At 31.2% G+C, this 21,144-nt stretch overlaps 1 protein-coding gene across 1 annotated transcript in view; it reads right to left on the reverse strand.

The window, feature by feature from the left end:
- LOC145261168 (centrosome and spindle pole associated protein 1-like) overlaps window positions 1–21,144 on the reverse strand; it is a 174,948-nt gene that overhangs the window by 136,103 nt on the left and 17,701 nt on the right. The window contains exons 4-9 of the mRNA XM_080119490.1: window positions 18,911–18,993; window positions 17,584–17,689; window positions 11,049–11,162; window positions 8,027–8,137; window positions 4,160–4,333; window positions 2,155–2,280 (exon numbers count right to left, since the gene is read on the reverse strand). Coding sequence (XP_079975616.1) covers window positions 2,155–2,280; window positions 4,160–4,333; window positions 8,027–8,137; window positions 11,049–11,162; window positions 17,584–17,689; window positions 18,911–18,993 — 714 coding nt within the window. The remainder of the gene's footprint in view (window positions 1–2,154; window positions 2,281–4,159; window positions 4,334–8,026; window positions 8,138–11,048; window positions 11,163–17,583; window positions 17,690–18,910; window positions 18,994–21,144) is intronic.

Genomic DNA, 21,144 nt, shown 5'->3' on the forward strand with positions numbered 1-21,144 from the left:
GAATGGATGGACAGATAGATTAAGAGAAATGCTGTAGAAGAAAAACAAAATTGTAAAAGCATTGTTAAACCTTAAAATGATTTTGTGTTGTCATTTTCATAACTTTTATAATCACTGTTTAAAGACAGGCTTACATCTAATGACCTCAGAACAAAATTCAATCTGGACAATATAGGGAGATGTGTGCAAAACAGGAGATTTTTTTTAGTGCATTTTTTACCTATTTTGAGCCCCTGCGGATGCCGAATCCCAGTGTAAATGGATAACAGTGCAATTTCAGGCCTTGACACATGTATATTTAAGTTGACCACCATGAAAAACCACTATATAGTCAGACATATCAAGTTTTTGTTGAGAAATAAAAAAAAGCCACAAAAAGGGGCATTTTTAGCACTGAAAGTCCTTGAGGACGCAAACTAGAATTTTGCCAGGGTCACCCATATTGGATTTATATTAAGAACAATGGGCTCCACATTTTGGCCAAGTTTCAGAAAAATCTAATGGACGGATCAAAAGTTATGGGGCAAAACGTGTGATATTGGGGCATTTTTGACCTCTTTTGAACCCCTGGGGATGCAACGGGAGTTTTTGTAAAATTTTTTTTTTTGCTGTACACATCTATTTAATGAAATACAATTTGTGGCAAAATTTTATGAAAAACTAATGGACGGTTATCTGGCAATCGTCTGGACCAATGGATGCATGCACGGACGTCACTAGAAAACATAGGTCCCTCTCCAATAAATCAGATGACCAATATCAATAAAGGACCAAAACAATTGTTTGCTTTGGTAGTAAATAAACTGAACCTTTTTTGGCAGAGCATAAAAATGAGTGTCTGTTCACAATGAAGTGCTATATTACATTCTAGTATTGCACTATCAAAATAAACTTTGTATTATTGATATTTATATTTGAATTATAATACTTTGAAAAATTTTTATTTCAAAGTATGCAATATATATATATATATATATATATATATATATATATATATATATATATATGTGTGCGTGTGCGTGTGTGTGTGTGTGTAAGAGAGAGAAAAATAGAACTCATTTTTATTTATGAATCACTAGCAGAGGTGAGGCCGGCTTTGTCCGGGTGCAAAATATGCTTTAATATGATATTTTAATTCGTCCAGATGTATATATTCTTATGGAGTCATGATTTCAAAAGTAAAAAAAAAAAAGTATATAAGTGCCATCAGGTAGAATTGAAACTGAAACTTTCAAGGCTGATGATGATGTTACCACTGTAACAATGTGACTTGCGTATAAATTGATTAAAAATTTTCAATTTTGACCACATAAAAACAATTTTAACTAGCTAAAAACCCATAAAGGAATGGACAGTAAAAAATCCAATCAATTGAGGCCCCAAGCACTGCTCTGCGACTTTTAGCTTCAGAGTTGGAAAATATGGAGACAGACAGACAGACAGAAATATAGCCGTTTATATATTAGATTATATATAAAAAAAAGCAATAGAGACAATTTTCTTTCCACACATAAAAGAAGTAATACAAAATTATGATAAACAAACACAAATAGAAGATCTGCTTAATGATGATAAGTTTCAAATTCTTTTTAAAATAATACAAAGTCAATGGATAAAATTATTTCAAAAACTTTTTATCGTTAAACGTCATATCATTAGTACAATCTAGATATCAGTGAGGTCTTTAATAACTCTTTAAAGTTTATCAAAGGCATTAAAAGATCCAAAAGAATTTCTATAAACACATTTGCTCTGACTTTTAGTCATCTTATTTTAGTCAGAGGTCAAACTTTCTGTGCTACATTAATGGTGTTTTGGATAATACCTTTGAAATTTGTTTTTTATATTTTCCTAAAAAGAATATCCTTATTAAAAGGTCTCTGTGAGCCTCAGAAAATGCTTTTTGGCGTGCTGGCTTTAGGTAGCCCATGCGCAGGTTAAATAGTAGAGTAGATGAGATTCAAATATTAGTAAGGTAACTAATCTAGGAAAAGGAAAACTTTGGTAGTTCTGCAAGGCAAACACTCCTATCATTCTCCTTAGCAAACTGTCATAGGAAGCAACAGAATTGCTTAAAGAGACCTGTTTGCCAACACGCAACTCTGAAGATGGTATTCAAGAGAAAGGAAGAAGAAATCAACCATGTCAATTCACCTCCGCAAAATGTCTGTCAAAATCTCTTTCTTCATTTAATTTCTTCCTTGTATTTTCGTATTCATTGAAATTGGCAAAGACATCATCTGACTCTTTTTTCCTTGGCCGAGACTTTTTGGAAAGAAACTGAAATTAAAGGAACATTCATTTCAATTATACCTTTGTAGTGTACCTTTATACAAAGACTAGACCACTCATAATCCATTGGGTTAGTATTTGTAATACATATCATACTAAATCTGAGTTAAAAAATGTTTACTTCCCTCAGGCTTTTTTTAAATATATATTTTAACCACACAAAATACATGCTGAAATATTCCTTAGTTTTGGAACTGAGTTATGTTTGAAAAACATTTCATTTTAATTGTTGCAATTTGCAATTAACATATAAAGTAAACCAACTTTTACTAAGTTTCTGTCTATTATTCTCAGCCTCTCTAACTATGTTGTTTGCTTCCTCCAACTCTTAATTTATACAGTGTCTATCACTCCTGCCCTTATCACTCTCTCCCCCTCTCTCTCTCTCTGCTTATTAATAAAGGGAATAAAACTAACTATAAGACTTAGAATAGTCAATTTGAAGTAGCAGGAAATATCAAAAATAGTTATAGTATTTAATGTACAGCTAGAAAGAGGGAGCAGAAAGAGACTAACTTGGGATTTTTTCTTTAATTTAATTGGCTTCACCTTTTCTCATGTCAAACAATCTAATCGTAATAATGTGACACGATGGAGTGATAATTAAATATATAATTAAATACTAGTAAGTCAGTGTCCTAGCATGGCCAGTAAAAATTGGGAAATCCTAGAAGTAAATTGACTAGAAAAAACGAAAAGATTGTTTTCACCCAAAATGCTAAGCATTTACCCATGGAATAGAAAATATATGATAACAGAACTCAAAACGATCAGTGAAAATAAGAAAAAACAAAACAAAAAAAAGACGGATATTTAATTTGAGTTTGTTTTGCAAAGTAATATGCAAATTAAGTAACCTTCTATTATTAAATGCATAGACATGATTATTCAGTCATGTCTATGCATTAGAAAGTTGTTGTTCTATCATAAATAAAAGTTGGACTTATGAACTCAGTCATTGCAATAAATGGCTCAACTGTATACATAAATATAAAAGGCACAGATATTGTTGCATATAAGGGGACTCTGTGTCAATGGCGATTAGGTTAGCTGGTATGGAGTTTGACAAGGGTCACATTGAGTGCATATCCTGATGATCCAGATCTGCAGAAAATATTTCTCAAGATAGATAATGTAAAGGTGAAGCAAGGGGCAGCAGGTCAAATGGCATAGACAAAACAGAGGTATGAATCAAGATGAATAATGTCATGTTTGTCAAGCTGTGAGAAAACAAAGATTTTAAAATCAGTCAATCTATGGAAGCGCAAACAAGACACACTACTGATAATGCTGTAAGAAACTTTGATAATCACAAAATGCAAAGAAAAAAAAATACATTTAAGAATTCTCAGCAAATGTCTCCTTGTTCTTTCCTGCATAAAAAGAAGTTTTTATCTATATAGCAACCACTAGATGAAACTTTGATAATAAAGAGAAGCGACAGCCTCAGACAAGGACAATAAAAAATCCAAGTATGTATACAGAATTTTTTTTTATTGAAAATATAATTTCTTAATTTGATAATTCTAGGGAGCCAACAACTCCATTCAGTCTCCTTATCCTCTTCTCTTGTTCAATGTATGAGACACCTGTTAAAATACTTGTAAATAGTTAATTTGAAGTAATACCAGTATGGGAGTTACCCGGCCCTGTTCATTGGGCAGGTTTCATACAGAGAAACATTGGTTGACATTGAGAAAGATGAATAACGTTTTTCTATGGAAATAATCATATTTTAAACTGTGACTGAAAGGATTATAAAGCTATTATGAAAAGCAACAAAACTGTTGGGAGAGATCTGGTTGCAAACCTATATAACTGTGAAAAAGCATTCAAAAGAAAGAACAAACAGACTATGTCAATTCACCTCTGCTAAATGTCTGTGGTAATCCCTTTCCCTCTCTTCTTTCAATTTCTTCTTTGTATTTTCATATTCACCGAAGTTGGCAAAGAAATCATCTGGCTCTTTTTTCTTTGGTTGAGACTTTTGAGAAAGAGAACTCCAGGTTGATCTATGTGGTTGTTCTGTATCAGCAAGAAACTAAAATGAAAAGGAACATTCATTTCAATCATATGTGTATACAAAGTCTAAATCACCATTATTCCATTATTTTGTAATATGTATTAGTAAACATGTAATTTCTTTCATTGGTTGATGAACAACAGGAACCAGCAGTCATGGCTGCTGCTGCTGCTACTTTTAAATGACATTCGTAAGAAGGTAGCAAATAAGAACATATAAGAAATTAAAGACAAGTCTCATTCTAAAATGTATATCAACTTTATTGGACAAATTGTAGTGATTTCAAAAGTATATATATATATATATATATATATATATATAAAATATATATGGCGATTAAGCTACACTATAGGATTCGTCAGCCTGATGAATCCTATAGTGGATGAAACGCCAAATATTCAGTGTAGCTTAATTGCCATATATATTTTATAAATTACTAACTAGCTCTACCTACGTATTGAGCACTTTTGGAAGTAAATACTTCACGTTTACACATAAATCTATACTTTCGTATATTAATTTTATGTGAGTAAATGAAGTAGTTATATATATATATATATATATATATATATAACTTGAGTGACATCAGCTAGAATTGAAATCAAAACATGTAGCTCTCCAGCCTTATTCATTACTGTCTGATCTAAGTCCATACACATATCAATTTTGACACCTTAGCAGCTATTTTTACCGGCTAAAAAACAAATCGAATTTAAATTATATTATAGAAATTAGAAAGCCAATTAATAATGTGTGTTCATGTTTTTCTCCAAAATAAATCATTTATTTATCTTATGAAATAAATAAGCTTTCGACTTATAAAAAAGTCTTGCTCAGGTTCTGACATTCCTTTTTTCTTTTTTTAAATCATCTTTTCTGTCAGAGATATAAAATCGCTTGTGGATAACAGTCGATGGCGGTGTTAGTCGTGGTTCATTTAAATGTCTTGTGCCACATGTGGTTGCATGTTGTGTGTTAATAAGTATTGGTACTTGGAATACTTTGTTTCATATTTGAATTATATAATAGATATAAAAAAGCCAAATATGTATCTATGGTTTTCTCCAAAATAATTGAATTTGTTCCATAGGTCGAAACTCCCTATATATTAAGTTTCAAGTCTGTAGACCCAAAATTGATAGAGTAGTTTGGTAGAAACTGTTTCTCATATAAACAGATAAGATCACTTTACATATATATAAGTTTCTTTATCATTTTATATACAACAAAATAAAAAAGGTACTGACTTGTAAATTGGAGATTTTATATTTTGGTACATATTAAAAATGGAAGATTAAATCAGATATTCAAATTTTATGAATGTCATAATTAAAAAGAGAAAAATATTCCCTTTAAATTGTTTTACAGGCCTAAAAAAAAAAAAAAAAAAAAAAAAAGGGGCAACAATTAAAAGAAATTATTGTAATCTGAATAAAAAGGATTTTATAATCTTTTATACATGTAATGCTCGATGTCTGTATGTGTGTGAGATGTTTGTGTATCCTAATAGAAAAGAGTTAGAGAATCTACATAAAATCTAAAAGTGTGTTCTTATGTATAATTTACCAAAAAAATTAGCAATGTTCTAGAAAGTTTAAGTGTGTAACCAACGTAAAACATCAGATATATACTATTTTCATAAAATTTTAATTATATGCATAAAATTTTTTAGGGGAAGACCTCTGTTACATTTTATGCCAAATATCTATGTAGCTCCACTTGTAAGTGACTCATGAGAACAGAATCTCCTTAAAATTTCAAATCAGATTTTAATGACATTTAGATCATATGTATGAGATTTTAATGAAATTGAGATCATATGTATAAGATTTTAATGAAATTTAGATCATATGTATAAGATTTTAATGAAATTTAGATCATATGTATAAGATTTTAATGACATTTAGATCATATGTATAAGATTTTAATGAAATTGAGATCATATGTATAAGATTTTAATGAAATTTAGATCATATGTATAAGATTTTAATGAAATTGAGATCATATGTATAAGATTTTAATGAAATTTAGATCATATGTATAAGATTTTAATGAAATTTAGATCATATGTATAAGATTTTAATGAAATTTAGATCATATGTATAAGATTTTAATGAAATTTAGATCATATGTATCAGATTATAATGATATTGAGATCATATGTATAAGATTATAAGGAAATTTAGATCATATGTATAAGATTATAATGAAATTTAGATCATATGTATAAGATCATAATGAAATTGAGATCATATGTATAAGATTTTAATGAAATTTAGATCATATGTATAAGATCATAATAAAATTGAGATCATATGTATAAGATTTTAATGAAGTTTAGATCATATGTATAAGATTATAATGAAATTTAGATCATATGTATAAGATTATAATGACATTTAGATCATATGTATCAGATTATAATGAAATTTAGATCATATGTATCAGATTATAATGAAATTTAGATCATATGTATAAGATTATAATGAAATTTAGATCATATGTATAAGATTTTAATGAAATTTAGATCATATGTATAAGATCATAATAGAATTGAGATCATATGTATAAGATTTTAATGAAATTTAGATCATATGTATAAGATTATAATGAAATTTAGATCATATGTATAAGATTATAATGAAATTTAGATCATATGTATCAGATTATAATGAAATTGGGATCATATGTATAAGATTATAATGAAATTTAGATCATATGTATAAGATTTTAATGAAATTGAGATCATATGTATAAGATTATAATGAAATTTAGATCATATGTATAAGATTATAATTAAATTTAGATCATATGTATAAGATTTTAATGAAATTGAGATCATATGTATAAGATTTTAATGAAATTTAGATCATATGTATATTAAATTTTAATTGAATTTAGATCATATGTATAAGATTATAATGATATTGAGATCATATGTATAAGATTATAATGAAATTAAGATCATATGTATCAGATTATAATGAAATTTAGATCATATGTATAGGATTATAATGAAATTGAGATCATATGTATAGGATTATAATGAAATTGAGATCGTATGTATAAGATCATAATGAAATTGAGATTATATGTATAAGATTATAATAGAATTGAGATTATATGTATAAGATTATAATGAAATTTAGATCATATGTATCAGATTATAATGAAATTGAGATCATATGTATAGGATTATAATGAAATTGAGATCATATGTATAGGATTATAATGAAATTGAGATCATATGTATAAGATCATAATGAAATTGAGATCATATGTATAAGATTTTAATGAAATTGAGATCATATGTATAAGATTTTAATGAAATTGAGATCATATGTATAAGATTATAATGAAATTTAGATCATATGTATAAGATTATAATTAAATTGAGATCATATGTATAAGATTATAATGAAATTGAGATCATATGTATAAGATTATAATGAAATTGAGATCATATGTATAAGATTATAATGAAATTGAGATCATATGTATAAGATTATAATGAAATTGAGATCATATGTATAGGATTATAATGAAATTGAGATCATATGAAAGCCACCTGAAGAATTATGGGTGCAGTTTTGGGGAATTGTTAGAGGAAATATTTAATAGAATTTTATCTGTATACTCATATTGTATGAATAGTATATATATATATATATATATATATATATATATATAAAGACAATGTTTCTCACATACATTTCCAGTTGATGTCTTCTGAAGTTCTTTAAGATGTTCTTCAAGGTTTTGTACATGGAGTTGTTCATGGGATTTACTTTTGACGGAAAGTGGTTCCTTTTGGTAAGATTTCTACATTAGATAAAGGAAAAAATATTTGAAAAAAAAAATAATAGAGGAAGGTATTTATAAGTAACAAAGCATTCAAGTCATTGTTAATACTTTGGATGTAAAGAGTTATTATTTCAATGAAGCTGAGGTTGCTGGCTATACCCACTTAACTAATTGTATCAATCTGTTTTCCAATGTCAACCACCATTTCAACTTTTTCACACTTTAGGATTTTATTCAAAATCAAGATCAATTTTTTTTATTTTAAACAAAACAATTAAAAAGAATGACTATGAAAATGTGTTATAGAATAGCCGGGCAGCAGTAAATTATCTGTTTATCTAACTGTTTAATTATCTGTGTATCCATCTAGTGATCTATAAATCTTTTGATCTGTCTATCTATCTATCTATCTAATTATCTATCTAGCAATAAATGGACAACAGAGATTTGAAGTCATGTTTTGGCAACATGTAAAACTCTTTGACCGGTCAAATTTACACTGGAAAATGCGAACGGGGACTGGAAGTGATGTGTAACATGTCACGTGTTCCGGTTTGCACAAGCATAGCTAATAGTTGGATTGGAGACACTGAGGAAGACAGGTGGGCTAAAAAAAGTCTCCACACGAGGGAGAGGGGTCTCAGAATGGAGACAGAAAAACCCCACAAGCCAAGCCCTTCTGTTATGACGAATACCTAGGAGTGAATAAAATACATAAAGTCTCACATCGTCTTGGGTCTTGTCTTGAAGCGTTCTTTTAAACAGATTCCAGCTCCCCAAGAATGGTTGATGAACCTCCCAGAAGAAACAAACAGCAGAAACAGGTATGTCATTATATATATGTAACGTGTATTATATGTTCTGACACGCATGCACCAACTAGATGAGACGAATCACAGGCCACTAAAATAAACATTTAGGGTGAGAACAATATTCCATTACACAACAAATACAACATACAAGATACATACATGCATATGGTCTGTTATGATAACAGAAGATATATTTATTAGTTCTACGTACACATTCAGCACATGTGTGATTCAACTATATACACGTTTATTTGGTACCGTATATACACGGTCATATAAACATCCCCTCCCACAACATGAATCTTATAAGTACAAAAAAATTAAAATAAATGAAAAAAAAAAACTTTCAAACTTTAAATAGAAAATAAAGCTTTGTGTCTTAGTGCCTATGCAGAAGGAATCAACTATTAGATAGATCTAACAGGGAGACATCCTTCAATTCTATTTTTAATTCAGGTAAATAGAAAGGGAGATAACTCAGTTGTATACTTTTCATTTTAAGTGATCTTTTTACCCATTTATGATTCAGATTAGTTTCGTTGTTTTGCTTTACAACATATCAAACCTTCTTTTTTTTTATGCCAATCCAGTTATTCTTGAAAACGTTTTTATGCTTCTAGTTCTTTATATCTTCTAATATTTATTCACAGTGTTTGGTTTATTTGTTTTATAGAAGAAAATTGTTGTTTTTGGTTTTGTAGAACATGATTGAGTTTTGCAAAGGGAACACAAAAACAATAATGTCAAGGTTTTTTTTTTTTTACATAGGCATCACCACTTATCAAGGCCTTGAGGCCACTCGAGGATAAGGGTTAAAGAGTGTACATTTTATATATATAACACACACACACACACACACACACACACACACACACACACACACAAGGTAGAACGATAAAATTGTTACCCTATAGTAAACAATACTACAGCTTTATATATTATTTAACTGAAATTCACCATCGAGATGAGTACCACTTACTAATTCACTTATTGCGAACCACCATCCTCATCTCTCAGGTTTGGTGCATTTTAGATCAGGAAACCAGTATTTTCAAACAGCCTATTACCTTAATTAGAAGATTACGTTTATCACTTTATGAGTCATGTTGGGAACCTCCGAACTATGTAATTGCCTTTTCTTTGCTGTCTTATTTTGTAAAGTTATTTCATAATATTAATACATAATTTAATCCCAAGCAATGCCAAGTAGGAATTGCTAGTTAATAAATACATTTTAAACTAGAATATCCAATAACCAAAAAGGTAAAATTAATTTCTTAAACAGAACAGCTTTGCATCACTTTCATATCTCCTTGCAAAGATTAAAATTAAGATTTAATGATACAAAACCCTATGTATAGAATTCTTATTCATTACATGATTTTGATTTTAGAAAATGCCTAAAATTCAAGATTTACATTTAAGCTCTTTAGGAAGAAACTGAAATTCAGGGAATATTGCTTCATTGGTGTCGAATAACAGTTGATCAAATTCAATGCAAGCCTGATATATTTGAATTTTCACATGGAAGGTTATGCACATATTATGCCTCACAAAATCCATTTTGAAATACTCAAAAGACATTTGGAGAATATTTATTAATTGTTATCTAATACCTACATTTAAAATTTCACAGAAATCGGAGACATCTCAACTTTCATAAAAAGCTTCCATTTCCTTTTTATTCCCGTTGGAAAAATCCTTGATTAGACGTGTGCCATACTCTCAACATTTTAATTCCCTAATCTTAGTTTCATTAAAGTTCTGACATTTAGAAATTGACCACAATATTAATACCCATCTCACCTACTTGAGCACCTTTTTAACCTCTATGTCTCTAACCCACATAAGCATACCAAAAATAATAAGAAAACATCAAAGTTCCTATGACTTTCAAAAACAAGTTTTCGTACTCAGAATTGCTGAAGCATGGAACATGTATCAGTTGTTGACGATTGAAATACAGTATCTTTTATGCTTCACAAAATCTGCTGAAACTACATCTAATGCCCCCCTCCACACCGATGTACATTGATGATTCATAGTGCATTTGTTTTAATAATTATTATTGTTATGATTCATAGGGGGAATTCATATTTCAAATAATGTGAAAATACCTTGTTTTGAAGATAATTATTATAATCATTAAATCTTTCTTCTTGTAATTTTTTGCGATGATTTTCATACTGGCCCAGTTGCAAAATACTTCGACTGTCATCTTTTGCGAACATCTGTAAATAAAATAAAAAAGAATGGATATTCTTAACATTTGGATTATTCCAACGATTGTTTTCATCTTGGATGTTATTCTAACATGTACAGGCTGATCTAACCAAATAATATAGATTACTAATAGTTATCTAAAAAATTATGAAATATAATTCTTCAGATTTGTCCATGACAAATTTGAAACTGATGATATTTTATCACTTTGTCTAGAAGGCAAAGTGATTGGTTGGATGACTAGAAAGTCAAATATCAGGTTGATAAGGAAGTTCTTGCGGTTTTTAACTTTTAAATTCAGATGAACATATTTTGGCTCAAACAAAAATTTATTAATCGAAAGTGAGTGTTGCTGGTTGTCATAAAGAACCCACTTTTCATCACAAGTGACAACCCAGTAAAGAAACGGGTCATTCTTATTATGTAAAAGACGTTTCTTTTGGTTGTCGTTCAATTCATGAGGCACCTATTTATCAAGTTTTTTGTCTTTCCAATTTCTCTCAAAAAATTGGAAATCATTGTATACATTACATCTAATTCAGAAGCAAGTTCTTGGACAGTTGTGCATGGCTAGGCTCCAACTAAGTGTCTTGATTCGTGTCAACATCCCATGGCGACTACTATACTCATCATCTTCAAGATTCTCGTTGTCGCTACAAAATTTCTTAAACCACCATTCAGTAGTTCCTGTGCCAAACGCTTTGTTGATATTGCAAACTGTTTCAGCAGATTTTTGGCCTAGCTTTAATCGAAATAAGAAAATTCCATTCAGCGTTCTGAAAAGACGACATAATTGTTTTAAAACAACAGTAATTTAAACAATAAGATAGATGAAAAACACTCTTTAAAATCATTAAAAATTGCACAAGAACTTCTTTGTCCACTTAATATTAATGTTAGAATATATACAAGACTTTAATAAAACACCATATAAAATATTGTACTATAAACATGCACTAGGTTGCATGTTTTCAATGCATATAAATAACATACTTGCTGCAAGTTAGAGATATCTAACCAAGAGAAGAGAAACCATACAAGAAACTGGAAATATATCTGGTCAGGAGTTTCGACCACCCAGAATTTGATTTGTTCACTTGAACAAAAAAATTTAAAAAAAAACAATTTATACAGATGCAAGTTTCTCTGCTGTGGTTATGATTTACTCAGGATTTTCCAAATTTAATGGCCGTCCATATATAGAACTCTAAGACAGTATTTTTTTTTATGTATATAGATAATGCTGGCCATTATTTTCAGGTGGATACTAGATGGTATATAACTAGCAATACCAGACACCATAAAGTTCAGCACAGAACAAGGCTACTTAATTTGACAGTCATAGTTTTTAAATCAGTAATAAGCACATTTTTCCATAGTCCATAAAAAAAAAAAAAATTTATAACTGGATTCACAATAAAATTTACTTTAAAATGGTATTTGAATATTTTTGTTGTGATTTGTATATTCGAAGAAATCGCTATTTAAATCCAACTATTAACGCCGAAACATGCCAGCAGAGCATACCTGCTGGCGGTAGATGACTTGCAAATAAGTGGTCGGGGCATGTTCACATAAATACTCGTAGCAAAAATTGTACCCATCGACAATGTTTCTAGTTGTTTTAGCTAATCAGGGAAAAGAATTGTTTTTGCTATGGAATTTGCATCAAAAGTTAGAATATCTCAAAGTTGAAGCTTTCTAGTACAAAGGTAATTGAAGATGGAAACTGTGATCGAACGCTATTTAATAGAGAATACATTCATTTCTTTTATCCTAAAATTTGAAAAGAATTGGATAAATAGTTTTTGTGCACATGTCGATAAAAATGGTGACAAATGCATGTCCTATGAGAATTTTTGTGTGCCATTACAAAATGTCATAAACGTTTGTCAACTGACTTACGAACATAAAGTATTCATTTATTTTTTTGTTATTAAACGCAAGTTTTTAATTATGGAAAGGAAAAGTATATGTTTTAAAAAATTAATTCTTTGAGAAAGAATGACCGACAAAGAGAATTGTTTTTTGGTTGTCCTTGATTTTTGAGTCGCAACAAAACATCTCAAAGTTTAGGCTTTGTAGTACAAATATAAGTAAAGATACAAACTGTGTTCAAACGTTATTTCATAAAGAATATACTAATTTCTTTTGTCCTAAAATTTGGAAAGAATTGGATAAAAACTTATGCACAAATTGATAAAAGTAGTGGCAACCGCATATAAACATGAGAATTTTTGTGTGCAGAAACGCACACAAAAAATATGTAAACAAGTATTCATCAACTAACTTACGAACATAAAGTATTCATTTTATTTTTGATATTATTTAGAAAACATAACTTTTAATTATGGACAGGAAAAGAATATTTAAAAAAAAAAAAATCTTTGAAAAAAAATAACTGACAATGACCATGCTTTGTAAATGAGTTAAAACACACAAACCACTTATCCAGTAAAGTAAAAGAATAAGTTTTATTGGGTTTGTTTTACAATCCACTGAGGTATGAAAAAGTGGTCAAAAAACAAATATATAACAAATAAATGTTACGAAAGGCAAGTTTTTCTCTGTAAAGTTTTAGTGTTGTAAATATTTATTCTGTTCAAAAAATAAGTAGTGTCGAGCGTTACACGAGAACAAGAAAAAATGGCCACAATGTCGCTTGAAGTCTTGACAATGACTTAAAAATAAAAAAATTATACAAAATAGTGGTAGAAACTCACCCGATAATTGTCACAGTAACTTGAATCTATTAAAATGAAATTTAACTATCCTAATTAATTTAATGTACTTGAAAACATTATAATTGTAATCTGTACAAATTTTTTTTTTTTTTTTTTTTTTTTTTTACACAGTGATCACCACTTATCAAGGCCCAGAAGCCACTCAGGGATAAGGGTTATTGCAAGTACATTAATTTAGTGAGGAGATTTGCTGAAGTGTTTACTTAAGGGGGTGGTTCATTAGGAATTTGTTAACATTGGACTTGAAGACATCCAAGTTGTAGTCCGGAGGGAAGCAGGCAGACGGAACAGAGTTCCACAGACGTGCAGTTCTAGGAAAGAAGCTTTGTTTATGGAATCCGCGTTTTGATTTAGGCACAGATAAAGAGTGGGGGAAATTTTTCACAGTGGATTCAGCTAGACGGGTGTTTTTCGTGAAAGACTGGCGAGGGGGGACCAGAGACTGGAGTTCAGACGAGCATCTGCCATGGAAATAACGATAAAACAAGGACAGGCTCGCAACGTCTCTTCTGTGGGAGAGAGGTTGCAGGGTAGAGAAAAGGGCATCCCCCACTAAGCCACGAAGTCTATTTTGTACTCTGTCAAGGCAGGATAGGCTGTTTTTAGCAGCTCCTGCCCAGATATGGCAACAGTATTCCATCCTTGGCCGTACTTGGCTTTTATATAGATAGAGAATTGCATCAGTAGTGAGATATCTTCTGGAGCGGTAGAAGGATCTCACCATCTTTCCAGCGACCTTGGCAACAGACTTGATGTACGTGTTCCATTTCAGATCAGGAGTAAAGGTCAAACCCAGAAGCTTGTCAAAACATGGAGCCTCACCCAGACGAGAGCCATCCATCACAATTGATGCCAGCTGGGGATCAGAGCGTTGAGTATGTAAGGATAGGAGTTTGGTTTTGGATGCATTAAAGGTAACCAGCCACATCTTCCCCCACTGAACCACGCGCTCGAGATCAGAGGATAGAGAATCAGAGAGAACTTTGTCATTTACAGCCTTTGATGTGTTGCCGTAGATGGTTGTGTCATCAGCATAGATGTCAACGAATGATTTAAGTATGTGTTTAGGGAGGTCATTGATGTAAATTTCCTTCATTTGATATGCTACAAGCCATATTTTGTTAATAATTTCTTTGAATCATGTTGTGGTTGCCATCTTGGATTTCTTAGTTGCCTTGGATTTTTCATGGTGTAATGATGACAAATGATAATGTCGATCAAAATAATATTTTGTATGATGATAAAAGTCTTACCTCCCATTAAAAATTTTTTTTTTTATGATGCTTCTACTTAAAGCCGTTAAAATGAAACTTAATTATGCTAATTAGTTTAATGTACTTGAAACAATAATTCTGTTCTGTACAAAATTTCCTTTAATTTGATATGCTACAAGCCATATTTTGTTAATTTCTTTGAATCGTGTAATGGCAGCCATTTTAGATTTCTTGGTCGCCATCTTGGACTTTTCATAATGTTATAATGGCAAATGATAATGTCCATCAGAATAATACTTCCTATGATGACAAAGCCTTACTTACCATTTTTCTTAGCAGTTTTTATGATGTCTCTACTTAAAACTGTTAACTGGAAAATGCTAATTAGTATGCTAGTTAGTCTGTAAGTGAGATGGTCGTAAATAACGCCAACTGAATTTTCTTGGTATTATGATATGTTCAAAATTTCATCATAATATCTTAAAAAGATCTTTTTTAAAGATGGGTTAGTCTCTAAATTGTGCACATTTCCTACCATTTTCAGTCACAAGCTTATATGACTGACTTAAGGCAAAATGTCCAGTGAGCCAAACAGTTTTTGATACTTTGAATGGTCATAATTCCAGTTCTACTGAGCCGATTTTAAAAAAACTAAAGATATTATTTCTTTGTTTTTTATGCTCTTTTCAATAATGCTTGACTTGAGTTTATTCAATCTAAAGAAAAAAATGGTGTGGTATTGCTAATATAACAAAGGATACAAATATCTATATATATTCTAGCAGATAGTTGGGGGAGCGGTTTGGATTTCTGGGATCTGGCAGTTGGTTTTTCGGTGGTTTTAAGAAGCAGATGGTCTGTTAGTTTTAATTTGATTGGGCTAAAAATTCTCATTTGCAAGTCTGTCTGTTATAATTTTTTTGTGTTGGGAATACTTTGAGATGAGGCTTGTGCGTTCATTTTTTTGTGGACTGTTATCCTCATTTTCAAAGTTGTTGTTTCACCACATTTTGGCCAACTCATCCTCTGGCTTTCTTCAGATGATTAACCAATGCCAAGTCTTGTAACTGTATCCCAAATAATTACTGTCTTCCATAGTTGTTATCTTACCACATTTTGGCCGACTAATCCTCTTACCTGGTTGGGTAGGACTGAAACCGCTATCTTCAGACAATGCTTACCTGGAATCATAGAGACTTAATGCCTCTATCCACTGCGCCTGGTGGCCTGATAGTGGATAGAGGTGTTGAGTCTTTATGGTTCCAGGTGAGCATTGCTTACTCATTAACCTTTATCCTCAAGAGGCCCTTGGCCCTTGATAAGCAGTAAAAAAAAATTCTTTTAATTCATTTTCTACTGTTACCACACACAAAATAAATCTTACTGTAATCCCCCCAACCAAATAATCAAGGTAAAACTTACAAAGAAAAAACAACAAATTCGAAAATTAAATTTTACTTAAACATGTGAGTAAAGTTTTACATGTGCATGTAATCTTGTTAGAAAAACAAGTAATTGACAGCATTTGTAGGAGATTTTACATTTGTCTTGTTCTATTTGCTGCGAACCAATCAATTCCTGTCCTCTCACCTTTGGTATTTTTATATGACATCTTTTTAGGGCTGCTAATTCATTGCTATGCAAATTAATTCATAAAAAAATACAGTGTATCTGTAGATTAATTACTATTTTAGTCACAAAAATATTAAGAACACAAGAATATTTTTTGTGTCCACTGAAAATAAAAGAAATTCTTTCCTTTATTTTTTATTATCAGTTATTAAGATTAAGCCTCTTCTTTTTTGCTCATAAAATAAATTTGCATACATTTCTTAAATTAGCATTCCAGTAGCAAGTTATTTTATCAATAACAATTAATTTTCTACTGTTGTACCACATAAGGTAAACCTTACAGTAAAAAATCAAATCAGCTATTTTTGAGGTAAAATTTAACTTATTACAATTAAACCTAATCTGTTGCTCATCAAAATTAAATTTGTATACATAATTATTCTTCCCTTTCTTTATTATCATCATCAGTTATTATTAGGATTAAGTCTCCCATTCTTTTCACATAAAAATTACATTTACGTATATAATTATTCTTTCCTTTCTTTATTATAATCAATTATTATTAGGATTAGCCTCCTTTAATTTTCACATCAAAATTAATTTTGCGTGCATGTCTATTTTTTTCCTTTCTTTATTATCATCAGTTATTACATGGATTAAGCTTCCCTTTCTTTTCACATCAAACATAAATTTGTGTACATAATCATTTTTTTCCTTTATTATCATCAGTTATTATAAGGATTAAGCCTCCCTTTCTTTTCACATCAAAATTAAATTTGCATACATGATTACTGAAGCAAACCAAACACATGTACATTAATTGTTTAAATATAGACTTTTAAACAAATTAATGTGAATGTTTATCTAAATAAAATTTTTAAAAAGTGGTGAAAACTTACAAAATTATTTCTTTCATTTTCTAATTTGGATTTTTGTTCTCGTATAAATCTGTCGATATCTGTTTCGTTTATTAAGGCAACCATATTTACAATAAGGAATTCTTTCCTGTAAAGAAAATAAATAAATGGATTTTTATTACTTCAAATTTTCAATCAAATCAAATCTTAGTAAAGTTAGACCGTTTATTGCACTGAGAAGGAGATTCAAACAACAAATAAATATTCAAAATAGAAGAACCTCAATATGGATCCACTTTAACACCAGTATCTCCTTGATTGAATAACTCACCTACAAGTCTCTCACTACTAACAGGTATCAATGAAAATATCCAAAACCACTTCTCACTGGACCTTGGTTTTTCTTCGCAACTACTAAAACTTGTACCAGAAACTGGATGATGAGTAGTTGGCCTTGAATGAAGAGCTATGTAAGACCAGAGAATGGGGTTGGAGGAAAGACCTCAGCCACCAAAAGTACAAACTACCTGAGCTACCAGGGCAGTGATAAAAACGGTTAATGTTGCTCTTCAGAGACTTGTCCTAACACATCCCTCACAGCTGAACAAGATCTCTTATTTTGCAGGACACTACATTTGTTAGAAAAATGGTCCCTAAATTTAAAAAAAACAAAACAAAAACAAAACAAAACAATGGGAGTCTGGAGCACAAAACTTAATATGATGCTGGGAATGAAAGCTGCAATATCAGCTGAACCATTGTAGCAAAGAATTGTCTCATATCAAATAATTTCTTGTCATCCTTGCAGTGTAGAGATGGCTGAAGAACATCATCTGTAGACTGAGTGTAAAATATGGGATAAAAGTAGAGAATCTGAAGAACAAAGTGAAGGAACTCGAGGATCCGAACAGTTGCCAAAAGAATTATAGAAAAAGGAAAACAAAAATAGGGTGAAAACTGAAAATAAACAGTTTAAGGAAAATGCATGACTATTCTATCCAAGTTAATTATGGACACAGTAACAATAGAAAAGCCACCCAAAAAGACAGAGCTTGAGGATTATTGGAGGCTTCTGTTTGAAAATTAGGGTACTTACAATGAAGAGGCCTAATGGATATTTGTTAAAAACAAAAAAAAATAAATCCAGAAATGTCAAAACCAAAAGCTGAATGTGTTCCAGAATTACAAAAAGCCTGTCATATACAACCTACTCAATTTTGGGCTTAAGCAACTAACAGCACTTTATAGTCATCATAGCAGTTGCTTCATCAGACTATTATGGGATAAAGAGGTCACACCAGCATAATTGTTAAAAGATGATAAACCCCCATATTCAAAACAAGTGAAACATGTCCTAATAAGTACAAACCCATCTGCTGTCTCATTATGACATCCAAACTCTTCACTGGTTTGCTTGCAGACAGCATCTACTAACACTTCTCTGGAGGATACCTGGAAAAAGAACAAGCAGAGTGCAAGAGAAACTGTTCAGACACCAGTTGATGATTAATAAAACCATCCTTGAGGACTGTAAAAAAAGGCAAAGGAACCTAAGCATGGCTTTAATTGCTTACCCCACACATAATTACTGCAGTGTCTTCATTTACATAAAATCTATCCAGTAAAAGACCATGACTGCACATATAAAAATGTAGTAAAAAAAAACAAAAAAACATTGTTAAGCTACACTTATGGAACTGCAAAAATCCCTAACATCAAGATCAGAAGAGGAATCTTTGAAGAGGATAGCCTATCTCCTTTATACTTCTGCTTGGTGATAGGGCCATTAAGCAAGGTACTCAATAAAAGCTAGAGTGCCTAGAATCTAAGCCAGAGATGCAAACAAGACCCAAACAAAAGAATCAACCATCATGAATGAACTCGAGCTGTATGCCTTAAGTTTACTTTTGCAGCTCATACATAACTTCTCTAAAGATATTAGAATGAAGTTTGATTTGAACAAATGTGCCAAGTGCTCCATCAGAGTTGAGGAGAAGGTTCAAATGGAAAACAAAGTTTGATAAAGATACACATATCAAGGACCTAGAAGAGCAGGAAAAATACAACTACCTTGGAAAAGATGAGAACAATTCAATTCACCATGCCAATACAACAAAAATATTGGCAGTGAATAGATATGTTGTGTAAGGAAAATCTATAAAACAGCTTACAAACAAAAAGGTAACTGCCATTAACCAACTAGTCATGCTTATGATAACATACAGTTTTAACATTGTTGACTGGCCACAAAAGGACATTCACAAAGTAGACACTAAAACAAGGAAAATGTTGACATTGTACAGAATAACATACAGAAATCAGCGTGGCTAGACGGTATTTGCTCAGAAGAGCAGAAGGTATGTGTCACTCAGAAATTGACTTTCAACATCATGCCACTATTTTGAGCACCAGGCAATATCTGGTCCTGGATATGACCTTAAACTATATCCAGTGGTGAGGCCCCAGCTTGCGGGCTTTGGGGAGTGTGGAGCCACCCTTTAATTGCCATTGCTCCCAGGTCCACTCTGACCCAGAGTGGTAGTACCTGTTAGGGTCCCAACTATGGGTTAAATAAAAACCGACTTGAAAAAAAAATATATATATTCTATTAAAAATTTTTTCTTCAAAATAACTGGATTCGGCATTAAATAACCCGAAAAGGGTTGATATGCCGTAAAACAAAAACAACCAACCAACAACCAGGCAATATCTGATGAGCTCCCAAAATCCAAACCTGAAAATGGTACACCAACATCAAAATGGTACATCAACATCAAGAAACAAGAGCCAGCAGAACAACCTCCATCACGAAACTGGCCAAACATTTTGGACAAGAATGTCTTAAAAATGAGACAGAATGAGAAAACGAATCTGCTAGGAACATAAAATAAAAAAGTCACTAAAAATACACTAACACCTTCTATTATAAAGAACTGGAAGAATGGGCCAGCCAATAGCATATCAAGTATTTTCTAGGTGAATTCACTCAGGACTATATAAATGAGATGGGCTCCATAGATTGACCAAAAAGAAAATCACTCTGCTATGATTAAGAGAGAATTATAATGGCTGCCCCAGAGCAAGGTTTGATGATAAATACTTTTAAAAAGATGAGTAGTTTCAGCAATGACAATAACTGCAGATTATACCACACAGAAGTGGAGAGTGTGAGTCACCTGATATCTAGCTGTCAGGTTCTGTTAAGGGACGGCTATTATACAATTTGACACAGTGGAGTGTAAAAAGTTGAATTTCGAATGCAGTAGCAAATCATGGGAACATGTTTACCAGAAAGAACAGTTGAAAATAAGTCATGCACCATCCACTATGACTATGGAATTCCTACAGCTACATACCTAGAAAATGGAGCTATTAAACCTGACATATTGATATGAAGGAGAAAGAAAGAATCTTAGAAGTTAGTGTCCCTAATGATGCTCAGTTAAACAGTGGTGAGAGGGAGAAAAAAACCCGAAATACACCAGTATCTCCTTGGTTGAATAACTCACCTACAAGTCTCTCACTACCAACAGGTATCAATGAAAATATCCAAGACAACTTCTCACTGGACCTTGATTCTCCCTCGCAACTACTAACACTTGT

This window comes from Euprymna scolopes, chromosome 37 (assembly GCF_053919585.1).
Source record: "Euprymna scolopes isolate OS-2025 chromosome 37, ASM5391958v1, whole genome shotgun sequence".
NCBI classification, from domain to species: domain Eukaryota; kingdom Metazoa; phylum Mollusca; class Cephalopoda; order Sepiida; family Sepiolidae; genus Euprymna; species Euprymna scolopes.